The sequence below is a fragment of the Rana temporaria genome, chromosome 11 (assembly GCF_905171775.1).
Source record: "Rana temporaria chromosome 11, aRanTem1.1, whole genome shotgun sequence".
In the NCBI taxonomy this organism is placed as follows: Eukaryota; Metazoa; Chordata; class Amphibia; order Anura; family Ranidae; genus Rana; species Rana temporaria.
In genome coordinates, this window is record NC_053499.1 from 162,577,739 (window position 1) to 162,594,906 (window position 17,168).

The window sequence follows — 17,168 nt, forward strand, 5'->3', positions numbered from 1 at the left end:
GTACCCTGCACCTCTGGACCCCTTTACATTACACAGCACCCTGCACCTCTGGACCCCTTTACATTACACAGCACCCTGCACCTCTGGACCCCTTTACATTACACAGCACCCTGCACCTCTGGACCCCTTTACATTACATGGCACCGCACCTCTGAACCCCTTTACATTACATGGCACCGCACCTCTGAACCCCTTTACATTACACAGCACCCTGGACCCCTTTACATCACACAGCACCCTGCACCTCTGGACCCCTTTACATTACACAGCACCCTGCACCTCTGAACCCCTTTACATTACATGGCACCGCACCCCTGGACCCCTTTACATTACACAGCACCCTGAACCTCTGGGCCCCTTTACATTACACAGCACCCTGCACCTCTGGACCCGTTTACATTACACAGCACCCTGCACCTCTGGGCCCCTTTACATTAAATAGCACCGCACCTCTGGACCCCTTTACATTACACCGCACCCTGCACCTCTGGACCCTTTTACATCACACAGCACCCTGCACCTCTGGGCCCCTTTACATTAAATAGCACCGCACCTCTGGACCCCTTTACATCACACAGCACCCTGCACCTCTGGACCCCTTTACATTACACAGCACCCTGCACCTCTGAACCCCTTTACATTACATGGCACCGCACCCCTGGACCCCTTTACATTACACAGCACCCTGCACCTCTGGGCCCCTTTACATTACACAACACCCTGCACCTCTGGACCCCTTTACATTACACAGCACCCTGCACCTCTGGGCCCCTTTACATTAAATAGCACCCTGCCCCTCTGGACCCCTTTACATTACACAGCCCCCTGCACCTCTGTACCCCTTTACATTACACAGCACCCTGCACCTCTGGGCCCCTTTACATTACACAGCACCCTGCACCTCTGGACCCTTTTACATCACACAGCACCCTGCACCTCTGGACCCCTTTACATTACACAGCACCCTGCACCTCTGGACCCTTTTACATTACACAGCCCCCTGCACCTCTGGACCCCTTTACATTACACAGCACCCTGCATCTCTGGGCCCCTTTACATTACACAGCACCCTGCACCTCTGGACCCCTTTACATTACACAGCCCCCTGCACCTCTGGACCCTTTTACATCACACAGCACCCTGCACCTCTGGACCCCTTTACATTACACAGCACCCTGCACCTCTGGACCCTTTTACATTACACAGCCCCCTGCACCTCTGGACCCCTTTCCATTACACAGCCCCCTGCATCTCTGGGCCCCTTTACATTACACAGCACCCTGCACCTCTGGGCCCCTTTACATTACACAGCACCCTGGACCCCTTTACATTACATGGCACCCTGGCTGCAATTGATGGGCACAGACATGATACAGGAGATGGTCAGAGACTGCAGACATGAGGTGGTACTGATGGGCACTGATGAGGTTGCATTGATGGACACTGCTAAGGCTGCATTTCATTGGAGGGGTCGGTCGGCGTGAAGCGTCACCTCCCTGAAATGATTTTTTGCAGGTTGGGATGTCTGATTTTGTTTCTTTTAGGAAAACGGTTTTACACCAATAAATACAAGCTGATGATTGTAAGCACCCCTGTCAATGGGAAATGGTTGATCTGATTCCTCTAAGGCCCCTTTCAGACTGGGGCGGGAGCTGTGGTGGCGGTATAACGCCGCTAAAAATAGCGGCGCTATACCGCCGGAATTGCCGCGGGTATCAGCCGCTAGCGGTGCGGTATTAACCCCCCGCTAGCGGCCGATAAAGAGTTAATACCGCCCGCAATGCGCCTCTATAGAGGCGCATTGCGGGCGGTATTGCCGCGGTTTCCCATTGTTTTCAATGGGAAGGAGCGGTGAAGGAGCGGTATACATGCCGCTCCTCTCACCGCTCCAAAGATGCTGCTGACAGGAGATTTTTTTGTCTCCCGCCAGCGCATCGCCTCAGTGTGAAAGCCCTCGGTCTTTCACATTGAGTCTGCAGTGAAGGAGTTTTTCAGGCACGATAGCAGCGCTATTTTTAGCGCTGTACCGCCTGAAAAACTCCTCAATGTGAAAGGGGCCTAACTGATACATCTGCAGGGCAGCTTTCTCTATAAGAAAACAGCAGACTTGCTGGCTGGATCATCGTGTAAAAAATAAAGGAAAAAAAATAATAATAATAAGGAAAACTAATGCAGCCACCACATCTAAGAATTGGTAAGCTGCAATATAATACATGTTGGGTTTATTGCGGCTTTAAACTTGAAGCCTTCACTGACAACATGCTGCTCCACCTTGCTGTGTGACTGAAGGGTTTATTATATAAAGTCACGGTCACAGCCCCGGCCCTCATTGGATGGAGGACGAGGCTGGCTGGGTGTTTGTGGGCGGAGAGCAGACACAGCACACGAGAGGAGAGGACGGGAGCCGCCTGCTGTACTAGGCCGCAGTGAAGCCTCGGGCTCGAGTGATCGGCGCGGCCGGCGATGGGCCCCTTACTGCTCGCGATGCGGGGGCGCCACCTCTGCCTGACAGGAATCCGGCGGCTACTTGCCCGGAGCGGGTCACAGGGCAGCCTGGCGCAGGTATGAGGATGATTGGCGGGCCCAATGAAGGAATAAACGGATTATTATTGTTTATTATGACAGGACATGGAGCTCAGCAATGGAGGACTGTCACCCTAATCTGTCATTGGGGACAACTCTCATTACAGGGACAGGCCGTCCAAAAAGCCATTTATTCCCCTTTTTTGTACCCTTTTTGTTTTTTTGCAATTCTTGCAGCAAAGATTTTTTTTGCTTATGCAATCCATTCACTTGTTATGGAGGACCTGTTGTCCTGGCCAGAGTGACCCCCTCATCAGAAATGTACGGGGTCACCGGCTTCCTTGTAATAGCGGCCGCCAGGGATGAGTCCAGGCCTGACCAGATCCTCGTCTGACCCGCTAGGAATCTGTCACCGCAGGCTGCGCATCATAAGCGGCCGACGCATGGCGTGCACTGCGACCGCTCACATACAAGGGGTGCGCATACATGCAGCTGCAGGTCAGGAATGACTCGGCCCCTTATGATTCTCGGCTGCAAGTCAAGAATGCCTTGGCCCCTTATGATTCTCGGCTGCAAGTCAAGAATGCCTCGGCCCCTTATGATTGGCGGCTGCAGGTCAGGAATGCTTTGGCCCCTTATGATTGGCGAACGCAGGTCAGGAATGCCTCGGCCCCTTATGATTGGCATCTGCAGGTCAGGAATGCCTCGGCCCCTTATGATTGGCATCTGCAGGTCAGGAATGACTCGGCCCCTTATGATTGGCATCTGCAGGTCAGGAATGACTCGGCCCCTTATGATTGGCATCTGCAGGTCAGGAATGACTCTGCCCCTTAGGATTGGCGAACGCAGGTCAGGAATGCCTCAGCCCCTTATGATTGGCGGCTGCAGGTCAGGAATGCTTTGGCCCCTTATGATTGGCATCTGCAGGTCAGGAATGACTCTGCCCCTTAATGATTCTCGGCTGCAGGTCAGGAATGCCTCGGCCCCTTATGATTCTCGGCTGCAGGTCACGAATGCCTCGGCCCCTTATGATTGGCGGCTGCAGGTCAGGAATGCTTTGGCCCCTTATGATTGGCGGCTGCAGGTCAGGAATGCTTTGGCCCCTTATGATTGGCGGCTGCAGGTCAGGAATGCCTTGGCCCCTTAGGATTGGCATCTGCAGGTCAGGAATGACTCGGCCCCTTATGATTGGCGGCTGCAGGTCAGGAATGCCTTGGCCCCTTAGGATTGGCATCTGCAGGTCAGGAATGACTCGGCCCCTTATGATTGGCGGCTGCAGGTCAGGAATGCCTCGGCCCCTTATGATTGGCGGCTGCAGGTCAGGAATGCCTTGGCCCCTTAGGATTGGCATCTGCAGGTCAGGAATGACTCTGCCTCTTATGATTGGCGCCTGCAGGTCAGGAATGCCTCGGCCCCTTATGATTGGCATCTGCAGGTCAGGAATGACTCGGCCCCTTATGATTGGCATCTGCAGGTCAGGAATGACTCGGCCCCTTATGATTGGCATCTGCAGGTCACGAATGACTCGGCCCCTTATGATTGGTGGCTGCAGGTCAGGAATGACTCTGCCCCTTAGGATTGGCATCTGCAGGTCAGGAATGACTCTGCCCCTTATGATTGGCGGCTGCAGGTCAGGAATGACTCTGCCCCTTATGATTGGTGGCTGCAGGTCAGGAATGACTCTGCCCCTTAGGATTGGCATCTGCAGGTCAGGAATGACTCTGCCCCTTATGATTGGCGGCTGCAGGTCAGGAATGACTCGGCCCCTTATGATTGGCGGCTGCAGGTCAGGAATGACTCTGCCCCTTAGGATTGGCGAACGCAGGTCAGGAATGACTCTGCCCCTTATGATTGGCGGCTGCAGGTCAGGAATGCCTCTGCCCCTTATGATTGGCGGCTGCAGGTCAGGAATGCCTCTGCCCCTTATGATTGGCGGCTGCAGGTCAGGAATGACTCGGCCCCTTATGATTGGCGGCTGCAGGTCAGGAATGACTCGGCCCCTTAGGATTGGCATCTGCAGGTCAGGAATGACTCTGCCCCTTATGATTGGCGGCTGCAGGTCAGGAATGACTCGGCCCCTTATGATTGGCGGCTGCAGGTCAGGAATGACTCGGCCCCTTAGGATTGGCATCTGCAGGTCAGGAATGACTCTGGCCCTTATGATTGGCATCTGGAGGTCAGGAATGAGTCTGCCCCTTATGATTGGTGGCTGCAGGTCAGGGATGACTCTGCCCCTTAGGATTGGCGAACGCAGGTCAGGAATGACTCTGCCCCTTAGGATTGGCGGCTGCAGGTCAGGAATGACTCTGCCCCTTATGATTGGCGGCTGCAGGTCAGGAATGACTCTGCCCCTTAGGATTGGCGGCTGCAGGTCAGGAATGACTCGGCCCCTCATGATTGGCGTCTGCAGGTCAGGAATGACTCGGCCCCTTATGATTGGCGTCTGCAGGTCAGGAATGACTCGGCCCCTTATGATTGGCGGCTGCAGGTCAGGAATGACTCTATCCCTTATGATTGGCGGCTGCAGGTCAGGAATGACTCGGCCCCTTAGGATTGGCGGCTGCAGGTCAGGAATGACTCTGCCCCTTAGGATTGGCGAACGCAGGTCAGGAATGACTCGGCCCCTCATGATTGGCGTCTGCAGGTCAGGAATGACTCGGCCCCTTATGATTGGCGTCTGCAGGTCAGGAATGACTCGGCCCCTTATGATTGGCGGCTGCAGGTCAGGAATGACTCTATCCCTTATGATTGGCGGCTGCAGGTCAGGAATGACTCGGCCCCTTATGATTGGCGTCTGCAGGTCAGGAATGGCTCCGCCTTTTTCTTGTTTCCTAGAATTGTTCTTTAACACTCAGGTGTACATTTTGCTGTTGATTTTTTTTTTCTTTTCTTCTTTGATTTTTTCTTCTTTGATTTTTGTGTATTTCTATTCCAGACTTTGCTGTGCCGGAGGATAACCCCCACCTGTAAGGAGATAACAAGCGTCCTGATAAAGCAGAATATTCTCAGAGACCCGGCTCAGATATGGAGGCTTCTAGGTTGGTGGCTCTTCTACCGTTCTGAAGAACAGACAGCGGAGCGTTGGGCCGACAGCGGCGTCATTTCTCTGTGCTCTTTATTTCAGGGGGAATTCATTACTTTCAGACGACGGAATCAAGAGGACAAAAAAACAAAAAACAAAATTCAAATGGGAGAAATCAACAAGAAAATGAAGGTAGGAGGACAGATCTTTCAAAGAAACGTCGCCTATGGAGATTTTAAAGGGTAAATGTTTGTCGGCATTCCACGAGCGGACGCAATTTTGAAGCGTGACGTGTTGGGTATCAATTTACTCGGCGTAACATTATCTTTCACAATATAAAAAAAAAAATTGAGATAACTTTACTGATGTCTTATTTTTTTATTAAAAAAAGTGCGTTTGTAAGACCGCTGCGCAAATACGGTGTGACAAAGTATTGCAACGATCGCCATTTTATTCTCTAGGGCAGTGATGGTGAACCTTGGCACCCCAGATGTTTTGGAACTACATTTCCCATGATGCTCATGCACCCTGCCGTGTAGTTGAGCATCATGGAAAACGTAGTTCCAAAAACATCTGGGGTGCCAAGGTTCGCCATCACTGCTCTAGGGTGTTAGAATAAAAAAATATATATAATGTTTGGGGGTTCTAATTAGAGGGAAGGAGATGGCAGTGAAAAAACACACACATTTGAACTGCTGTTTTGCTTGTAATGCCAACGGCCACCACCAGATGGCGCCAGGTCACAGAAAGCAGCTTGGGCCTTCACAAGGCTGCAAAGCCGCGGCCTCAATTACCGGCCATCACGGGGTCAGAGACACAGGATCCTGTGCCTTCGTGCGCCCCCACCGCAGGCCCGCGACGGCCGGTAATTGAGGCCGCGGCCTTCTAGGCCGCAAAGCTGCGGCCTTAATTACCGGCGGGCGCTAGGTCACAATTTCTTGTCGCAATTGCGACCTGGCGCCCGGATTTTGTCGAGGCCTGGCTTACTGTATGGAGCTGCCTCCTGTCATATGGGTAGGGTAAAGGGGGTGGAGTCAGGCATCGAGCCAATGGGGGCAGCAAAATAAGGTTTCGCCTACTGTGTCAAAAATCCTTGCACCAGCCCTGTGTAGACGGTACTCCTTGACTTGGCTCCAGTGGGCGGAGTAAAATGTGTGTGGGGGGGGGGGGGGGTGACCTGGTCAGAGTCCAGGCTGAGGTTGCCACTCCATTCACCTTTCTAGGACAAGTAGTTCTCAACCTCCGTCCTCAAGCACCCGCAAAGGGGGCCATGTTTTCAGGTTTTCCTTAACTTTGCACAGCTGCTTTAAATCGATATCAATGACATGGTATTGATAAGGGCTGTTTTATCTAAGGCCCCTTTCACACTGGGGCGGTGGGTGTGTTGGCAGTAAAGCGCCGCTAAAATTTCACGGTGCTATTCGGCTGCTAGCGGGGCGCTTTTACCCCCCCCCCCGCTAGCGGCTGAGAAAGGGTTAAAACCACCGCAAAGCGCCATTGCAGCGGCGCTTTGCCAGCAGTATAGCCACGGTGCACTTTGATTTCAATGGGCAGGAGCGGTATACTTACCCAGGGCCGGCCTTTGGGGTGTGCGAGCTGTGGGGCTGCACAGGGCGCCATGGGCAACCGGGGGCGCCCTGCGGCACACACAGCTCACAGAATGTGAGTCACATCAGGGCCGATCCTAGATGGGGTGCAATTCACCCAGGTGCCACAGAGGTGGGGGCGCTCAAGCCCCAGCCTGCCCTATGCCACCCCAGCCTGCCCTATGCCACCCCAACCTGCCCTATGCCACCCCAACCTGCCCTATGCCACCCCAACCTGCCCTATGCCACCCCAACCTGCCCTATGCCACCCCAGCCTGCCCTATATCGCCCCAAACTGCCCTATATTGCCCCAGTGGTCCCAATACCACCCTATACTTTAATTTACAGGGGCCATTTGGGGGGGGGGGAGCGCCACAGGATTATCTCGCACAGGGCGCCTGAACACTTAAGGCCGGCCCTGTACTCACCGCTCCAAAGATGCTGCTAGCAGGACTTTTTGTAACGTCCTGCTAGCGCACCGCTCCAGTGTGAACGCCTCGTATACCATCTTTATTTTATCATGGGGGGAAATACATTTAGTATCATGTTGAGCAGAGGGTTAATATTTGAACCAGAATAATTTACTGTTGGACAGAACGTTCTTTAGTCGCACGTGGAGCTCGTCACTAACTGCAGTCTTTGGTGTTTCTTAGATGACAAGAAGAGAAGAGAACAAGGACTTCTCCTGCTGTATCGGCGATTGTTTGCAGTGCTGGTGATATTTACACTCTTCAGCATCTTTTCTAATGGGGGAAACATTTTAGAAATCTCCTGGAATGACTTTGTAAATGAGATGTTGGCCAAGGGTGAGGTGGCACGGGTGGAAGTGGACCCGGAGAAGGACTGTGTGTATGTACATCTGTTTACCGATGCAGTGCTGGTGGGCCAAGCGGTAAGTCCTTTAAATTGGTTTTATCTTCTTAAATCTTTAGTTGACGTTGCAGCATGGTGGTATTGGCCCTTTTATATCTCGCAGACACCTATGCTATAAAAGTAAGTGGAGACGGGTGATGATGGTAAAGTGACCATTCAAAGGAGTTTTCTTCTCCACAGGTCAGGCGCCAAGTGTTCAGCATGAAAGTCGCCAACATAGACAAGTTTGAGGAAAAGCTTCGCGCTGCAGAAGACGCCTTAAACATTTCAGAGATGGATCGCATCCCTGTCACATACCGGCGTATCGACTTTTCTCGAAAGTACGGCGAGTCCTTCTTGTCTATCAGATATTGTTCAGCCATATTGAATCATTTGAGGCACAGAAGCTATTATGTAAATGGAGAACAGCAGTATTGTGTTTCCTAATTTGGGAGGGGAAAGTTACTGCTGCCAACAGCGACAAATCAAATTGCTTCTTTAAAAAAAATTGTGTGTGTAGATTATACAGTAAAACCTTGGTTTGCGAGCTTAATTAGTTCCAGCAACATGCTTGTAATCCAAAGCACTTGTATATCAAAGCATTGTTTTTTCTTGGACCAGCCGGCCAGCTTGGCTTCAGGTTCAAAAAGCGTCCGCGAAAACGGCAAAGTCCCACCGGCCAGCATGGTTTATGTTCTCCAAAGGCACGCGAATTCCGCTAAGTCCCGCCGGCCAGCTTGGACCAGCTGGCCAGCTTGGCTTCAGGTATAGAAAGGTGCGGGAAATCATCCAAGTCCAGCCGGCCAGCTTGGATCAAGGCGCGGGGAGGCTCATGCTTGCCGCCTGGAGCTGATTCTCGGATTGGGAACTTTGCGGTTGGCCCCTACAAGTGCGGGAGGGTTCCTGCTTGCCGCCTGGAGCCCATTCTCGGCCTGGGGACTTGGGTTGACCCCTAGAAGTGCAGGAGGGTTCCCCCTTGCCACCTGGAGCCCGATCTCAGCCAAACCTTTGCGGTTAAACCCGCGGAGGGTCCTGCTTGCCGCCTGGAGCCCAACCTCTAAGTGTAGCAATAAGTTGCTAAATGTAGTACCTTCATTAAATGTAACCATATTGCTACACTTAGAGGCGCCTCTCTTTTCTTTTATACTCGGTTGTAACATGACGCTACTCTTATATCAAGACATCGCTTGTATATCAAGGCAAAATTAAAACCTTTTGCTTGTCTTGCAAAACGCTCTCAAACCAAGGTTTTACTATATATATATATATATATATATATATATATATATATATATATATATCTATCTATCTATCTATATCTATACACTCATATATATATATATATATATATATATATATATATATATATATATATATATATATATATATATATATATATATATATATATATATATATATATATATATATATATATATATATATATATATATATATATATATATATATATATATATAAAAAAAATGAGACAAAGATAAATTAATTTCAGAACTTTTTTTTAACCTCCCTGGCGGTATGATTCCTTCTGGTTTTAGCTGCTGAAAGCGGAACAATTATTTTGCATGGAAATTTGGCGTTTTATACTGTAGGCCTGCATTTCTTGGGAATAAATCGCTTAAATCTGTCCAAACAAGAGAGTCTAGTAGACATCCCGGGTATGATAAAGTTTGATACACAAAATCATAAATTATAATATAATAAATAATTATAACAAATAATGTAATTATAATAAAAATTATTCAATAATGTAATCAAATCAAAAACATGGAAATTTGCTCAGTCGCAGAATTGTCGCTGTCGTTTTTTTTTATTGTTTGACGAATTTTTCCACAAATCGCTATCGCTCAGTTCTGAAAGCGATTCTAATTTATTATCGCTGTTTTCTAGCTGCTCTAAAAGCACTTTTGATGTAAGGCTGCATTCACACCTTGGCGTATTTATGCCCGACGCTCGTGCCGCTGGAGGGGCGATTTTACATTGTTGTCTACGAGATGGTTCACATCTCACGCCTGCCGCCTGAAAACAAGTCCCGGACCCTTTTTTTCAGGCGGCGTTCGGCATAGACAACAATGTGTTGTAAAAAAAAAGGTTAAAACGACCCGCTTTGTCGCGGCGAAATACGACGCGTTATAGTGTGAATGCAGCCTCAAGGGACACTTTTTGGTTGCTATGGACAATCTACAGTTTCCAGGCAGAAAGAACAGTTTTTTAGAATATAAAACTGCATGCAGGACACTGGACAGACCACTAGGGGGACAAAGGGGGTGTGTCTTTATTTCATACAGTACTGTAATCTGTAACATTGCAGTATACTGTATGTGTATTGTGTGTTTCACTTGTTGAATTTTGTGCCGAACTCCGTCCCCGTGCGTCAGACCGTCGCAGGGAACAGAGATCGGCACTGTGAATCGAGCGGGGAGACACAGCGGAGGAGCTCCCACACACAGCGGGGACACATCGCAGGATCCAGGGACAAGGTAAGTAACTCTCCCTGTATCCTGCAATGCGATCCCGAGTCTGGCTCGGGGATTCCGCTTTTAGTATGAAAAATTCACCCCGAGCCAGACTTGGGAATACCGCTTAGGATCTGTAAACTGTATAACTCAATTGAACAACAAACTGAAATCTTTTAGGTGGAAGGAAGTAAACATAAAATAATGTGGTTGCACAAGTGTGCCCACCCTTGACTGGTATTTGGAACTGTTCATAATTCCCTCTACCTTGACTAAGGCCCCAGCTGAAGAAAAATGGACCCAAAGTATGTTGCCACCACCATGCTTCACCATGCTCTACCACCACATCCAAACTCATGTTAAATAGGAGTCAGTACTCATCTGCCTCTGATTAACCCCAAATAAAGTTCAGCTGTTCTAGTAGGTCTTTCCTGACATTTTCTTAGTCGCATCCTACAGCAAAAGCCATGGTCCTCGGAGAGCTTCCAAAGCGTCAGAGGGATCTCATTGTTGGAAGGTATCAGTCGGGAGAATGGTACTAGGCGTTGGATATACCATGGAACACAGTGAAGACCGTCATCAGCAAGTGGAGAAAATGTGGCACAACAGTGACCTCACCAAGAACTGGACGCCTCTCCAAAATGTATGAAAAGACGAGAAGGACCCTGGTCAGGGAGGCTGACATGAGGCCTACAGCAACATTAAAGGATCTGCAGGAACATCTGGCAAGTACTGGCTTTGTGGTGACAACCATCTCCCGTATTCTTCATATGTCTGGGTAGAGAGACAAAACGGAAGACTTACCAAGAAAAACATCCAAGCCTGGCTAAAAAGCATGTGGGAAAATGTGTTCTGGTCTGAAACCAAGGTTGGACTTTTTGGCCATAATTCCAAAAGATAGACTACACTGCACATCACCAAAAGAACACCATACCCACTGTGAAGCATGGTGGCGGCAGCATCGTGCTTTTGGGGCTGTTTTTCTTTAGCTGGAACAGGGGCCTTAGTCAAGGTAGAGGGAATTGTGAACAATTCCAATTATCAGTCAATATTGGCACAAAACCTTCAGGCTTCTGCCTTGCGGCTTCACTTCCTGGTTCCCTACTGCGCAAATGCGCGACTCACGCTGCGCATTCCCACTGGTCCCTGCTGTTTTCTGGGACCTGTGTGTCTCCCAGAAGACGGCATGGGGGGACGAAGTGGCAAAGATGCCCGCCGCTTTAACTAATCAGTCAGTACAGTGCTTCATGTACAATAAACTGAAATCCTGATCAGCATTTTTGCTCCTCACTAGTGTTCCTCTTTGCTCGTGTTACTAAGTATACCTGAATGTGTCTCTGGTTTGTCTCACAATTGTGTGTTTTGTTTTTTATTTACAGATATCCTGTAATTTGTCTTTTTTGCTCTTCTCTTCCTCTCAGACTCATGTACGCTTTTATCATCGCTTCCCTTGCTGTTGGCGCTGTATACTTATTTTTCCGGGCAGCCGGGCTGACAGGCCGTGAGGGAGGTTTTTCTGCTTTTGTAAGTTTTAGAGCGTAAAAGCATTGTCTGGTTTATTCTGCTTTGTGTGGGGGTTCCTTCAGTTTATGATCTCATACAGGCACATCGCTAATCAAGTGATTGTTGTGGTGTGTGTTTTTATTTTTTTGGTAACAATCCTGATATACTTACCCTGCTCTGCATAATGGTTTTGCACTAAGCAGCCCCAATCCTATTCTTCTGGGGTCTGTGTCCCCCCCCCCCTCTCTAGTGCCCTTATACAAAGCTGATTGCAATGGGGGCACTTATGCGGGCTCCCTCCGGAGTCGGCTTAAACAGAGCGTGGCTCAACCACTCCCTCCTCACTGCCCATCTCTTGTATTATATCCTCAGTCTCTTACTATGTTGTATCATGTCTGCAGTCTCTGATCATCTCCTGTATCATGTCTGCAGTCTCTGACCGTCTCCTGTATCATGTCTGCAGTCTCTGATCATCTCCTGTATCATGTCTGCAGTCTCTGACCGTCTCCTGTATCATGTCTGCAGTCTCTGACCGTCTCCTGTATCATGTCTGCAGTCTCTGACCGTCTCCTGTATCATGTCTGCAGTCTCTGACCGTCTCCTGTATCATGTCTGCAGTCTCTGACCATCCCTTGTATCATACCCATAGTCTGTGACTATGTCCTGTTGTGTGTTTGCTGTCTCAGATGATGAATTTTATGTGCAGCCCTTTTGGAGATGTTGGGGGGGGGGGGGGGGGGCTGCACTTGAGCCCCCCCCTGGTATCAAGAAAGTTGACCACCGCAGCTTTACTCACTGTGCGGCTCCCTTACAGCCAATATGCATGATGAACCCTAAATTTCTTATTCAGGCCTTCCTAATAGGCCAAAGGTCACCACGATTGTTGCGCGGCAGCGATCACTGGGGTGCTTCTGATGTGTGCCGCCTATGTCTGCTCTGTCTTTCTAATCCGTCTTTGGAACCATTCAGCCTTATTTTCCCGAAGACTCGTTCCTTACATCTTCTTCTCTTTTTTTCTTTTTTTTTAGAACCAGCTGAAATTGGCGCGTTTCACCATCGTAGACGGAGCTTCTGGGAAGGGAATCAGCTTTAAAGATGTTGCTGGGATGCACGAGGCAAAGATGGAAGTTAAGGAATTTGTGGATTACTTAAAGGTAACTTTTTTTTTTATTTTATTTTTTTTAAATCGAATCATCTTTTTATTTCTTTTATATACAAAAACAACATACGACCCGACCCGTATTGAGAGGGAAGACAGAAGAAAAAAAATAAACGCAACTCCCATGCTCTCACCCCCCCACCCCGTCTCTTCCTCATCCAACCTCTCCTTTCTCGTCATACCTCCAAAATATAAAACCACCACCTCCCATATTTTTTCATATTTCCCTAAACCTCCTCTATGTAGGAAAGTATACTATTCATTAAAGTTTCCCTCACTTGTATTTTCCATTCTGAAGAGGAAAGGGAATTTTCAATAACCTTCAATTACAATATGACTTGTGTAGCAATTGTATATGCTAGATCAGGGGTCTCCAAACTGCGGCTCGAGAGCCAGATGTGGCCCTTTGCTAGCCTTGGTCCGGCCCTTGGGACACAATTCCTTCCACTGATATGAGGCACTATTCATCCCACTGACACCAACAATGGGGCACTATATCTTCCACGGATACCAATGATGGGAATGATAGGGGGAATACTCCTCCTCCTATTGACCACCAACCCTGAGGCCATATTTATTCTTCCTGATGCTGGGCCCGTGATGTTTTCTGCCCCTGCTGGACACAGTCCGGCCCTCCTAAAGTCTGAAGGACAAGAAAGTGGCCCTTTGTTTGAAAAGTTTGAAGACCCCTGTGCTAGATCATTTCTTTTTTCTTTTTTTTTTTTTTTCTTCTACCCCGCACAAAAGTGAAGTTCTCCTTTTAACCACTTGCCGACTGCCCCACCTACATATACTGCGGGGCAGCAGCTCTCCTGTGCAAAATCGCATACAGGTGATTGGATACAGCGTGAGCCAATCAGTGGGTCCGCCGGGACCCGCCAATTGTTCCCAAGTGAGGCAGAACGACGGTCTGCTTATGTAAACAAAGCAGATCGCTGTTCTGCTAGTAGGGGGAGACGGAGATCCTGTGTTTCTGCTAAGCGGAAACGCGGATCTCTGTCTTCTCACAGTACAAGCACCTCCCCCCCACAGTTAAAAAGCACCCCCTAGGCACACATTTAACTCTTTGCTCGCCCCTGATGTTAACCCCTTTCCTGCCAGTGTCATTAGTACAGTGACAGTGCATATATTTTTTTTGCACGGATCACTGTATTGGTGTCACTGGTTCTCAAAAAAAAAAGTGTCAGGCCTCGTACACACGACCGAACATGTCTGCTGTAACTGGTCCGCGGACCAGTTTCAGCGGACATGTTCGGTCGTGTGTACGGCCGACCGGACAAATGTCCGGCGGATCGGACAGGTTTCCAGCGGACAAATGTTTCTTAGCATGCTAAGAAACATGTCCGCTGGAAGCCTGTCCGTCGGACATGTTCGGTCGTCTGTACGACTTACCGGACATGTCCGCTCAGCCGAAAGCCCACGAATGCTTTGAAATGATTTGACGCATGCGTGGAAGCATTGACCTTCCAGGGTCGCGACACGTCACCGCGTTTGTTTTCCGCAGGGATTTTGGTCTGATGGTGTGTACAGCCATCAGACCAAAATCCGGCATCGGACATGTCCGATGAAAACGGTCCGCGGACCATTTTTTCATCGGACAGATCCGCTGGTGTGTACGGGGCCTTAGTGTCAGATTTTTCTGCCCCAATATCGCAGTCCCGCTATATATTGCTAATCGCCGCCATTACTAGTAGTGTAAAAAAAAAAATTCATAAACCTATCCCATAGTTTGCAGATGCGATAACTTTTTAAAACCAATCAATATGAACTTATTTTACTTGGGTACAGCGTCGCACGACCGCGCAATTGTCGGGTAACTGATTTGCTGACCCGCCACCGTTGTTATACGGCAGCAGGTTGACACGGCTGAGCAAATCAGCGTTTGTGTACGTCAGGCGGTTTAAGAGCTCTAGGACACGCGTGTGCGCCCGACGGAGGCGTGCAGGCCCATGACGTGACGCGCTGGTGACCCGCCATCGCTCCAGAGAGAGACAGAGCGGAGATCTATCAATGTAAACGGACAGATCCCGTTCTGTCAGGGAAGTAGAGAGATCTGCTGTTCCTAGTGATCAGGAACATCTCCCTGTCCCTCCCTCCCCTCCCCAGGACACGCCTAACCCCTTGCTCACCCCCTAGTGTTAACCCCTTCCCTGCAAGTGACATTTATACACTAATCAGTGGCTATTTTTAGCTCCGATCGCTGTATAAATGTCAATGGTCCCAAAAAAGTATCAAGTGTCTAATCTGTCCGCTGCAATGTCGTAGTCCCGCTAAAAATCGCTGTAAAATGCCTACATAGGTCAGTTTTAAATCAAAATGTTTAACTTCAAGATTGCTTCATCATTAAACAAACCGTTAAACAAGTTCAAGTTCTCTTGCTGTGTATGAACCTCCAACTAAAGCTTTCCACTCTGATGCAGAGTCCAGAGAGATATCTACACTTGGGGGCTAAAGTACCTAAAGGAGCGTTACTTCTCGGGCCTCCGGGGTGTGGGAAGACGCTGCTCGCCAAGGCCGTAGCTACAGAAGCGCAGGTGCCGTTCCTGGCAATGGCCGGCTCGGAGTTTGTGGAGGTGATTGGAGGTAAGACCCATGCGCTGGACAATAAGAGCTCATTGGAGTTTGCTGTGTCCCTACACAGAAATATGCAAATATGTCTCAATACTTTAAACATAAACCAAAGGTTTTGATTAGTGTGTCGGCATACACATCAATATGCCATAGTGCTCATGTGAAGGAAAAAATTGGCTACTGTTGCTACTAATAGCCAACTAAATTGTGAAAACAGGCAGTGCAAAAAATAATATATATAAATAAAATAATCAAGAAGCCAGTGACATGTGCAATGTACTGGCTGCACTGAAAAATAGTCCAATGACAGACAATCTTGCTCTTATACAATAGGTTCCAGTGTAGAAGGAAGACACTGGAACCTTGTACAAGATTTTCTGTCATTGGACTATTTTTCAGTGCAGCTGGCACATTGCACATTTCACTGGCTACTTGATAATGCTGTATACAAAGAAGTGCAACTGTCTCTTCCACCCGACAAAGATGTGCCACCATCACCAATGGTTAAACTCAACACTCACCAGACCCCAGATAATAATAGGCCCCAAAGTGGTGTCTTTTCTTTGTCCGTCAGTGGGTGTTGCCTCCTTCTCCCTTTTACAAGATATCCTTAAGGCTGGGTTCACACTACTACACTACTTTCATCCTACTTTGCTCTGCTACATTGGTCCTACATCCATCCTACTTTCATGAACAGTAGGATCAATGTAGGACCAAAAGTAGTACAGGGAGCATTTTCAAAGTCGGACCGACTTGTGTAGGACGCTACAAGACGCTCTCATAGGGAAACATTGAACACAGAGCAAAGTAGGATGAAAGTAGTGTAGTAGTGTGAACCCAGCCTAAGGCTGGGTTCACACTTCTACACTACTTTCATCCTACTTTGCTCTGTGTTCAATGTTTCCCTATGAGAGCTGTCTTAACTGGTCCTACACAAGTCGGTCCGACTTTGAAAATGCTCCCTGTACTACTTTTGGTCCTACATTGATCCTACTTCAGGCCCATTGAATATCATTGAAGTCGGACCAAAGTAGTATCCTGTTCATGAAAGTAGGATGGATGTAGGACCAATGTAGGATAAATGTAGGACCAATGTAGCAGAGCAAAGTAGGATGAAAGTAGTGTAGTAGTGTGAACCCAGCCTCAATCCTCAAAAACAAGGGGCTCATCATGGTGTAGTATATTAAAACGTATTTATTAAAAAAAGATAAAAAGTTGCACTTACAATAAGGAGTGCCTCTGACCGGCACTGAGTGTCTTTGGCAGTGTCAACCGTTAAAAGCCGCTGACCAGCATTTAAATAGCGTCCTAGAAGGTGTGCATACCCCGCTTTTCTCCTCATGTGTTGCTACAAGGGATCCTGGCGTGCTGGTATGTTTCCCCCTCCTTGTGTGTGTCCAGACAGCCTCTACGCGTTTCGCTATTGCGTCATCAGGAAAGCCCAGATCGCCCAGAGGGAATGTTTTTTTTTTTTTCTCTC

At 48.7% G+C, this 17,168-nt stretch overlaps 1 protein-coding gene across 1 annotated transcript in view; it reads left to right on the forward strand.

The window, feature by feature from the left end:
• Positions 1-2,337: 2,337 nt before the first annotated feature.
• Positions 2,338-17,168, forward strand: part of SPG7 (SPG7 matrix AAA peptidase subunit, paraplegin) — a 32,090-nt gene continuing 17,259 nt past the window's right edge. Inside the window, exons 1-8 of the mRNA XM_040329619.1 lie at positions 2,338-2,562; positions 5,459-5,561; positions 5,648-5,737; positions 7,785-8,023; positions 8,185-8,324; positions 11,877-11,979; positions 12,987-13,112; positions 15,538-15,700. Of these exons, the coding sequence (XP_040185553.1) occupies positions 2,464-2,562; positions 5,459-5,561; positions 5,648-5,737; positions 7,785-8,023; positions 8,185-8,324; positions 11,877-11,979; positions 12,987-13,112; positions 15,538-15,700 (1,063 nt within the window). The 5' untranslated portion in view covers positions 2,338-2,463. The remainder of the gene's footprint in view (positions 2,563-5,458; positions 5,562-5,647; positions 5,738-7,784; positions 8,024-8,184; positions 8,325-11,876; positions 11,980-12,986; positions 13,113-15,537; positions 15,701-17,168) is intronic.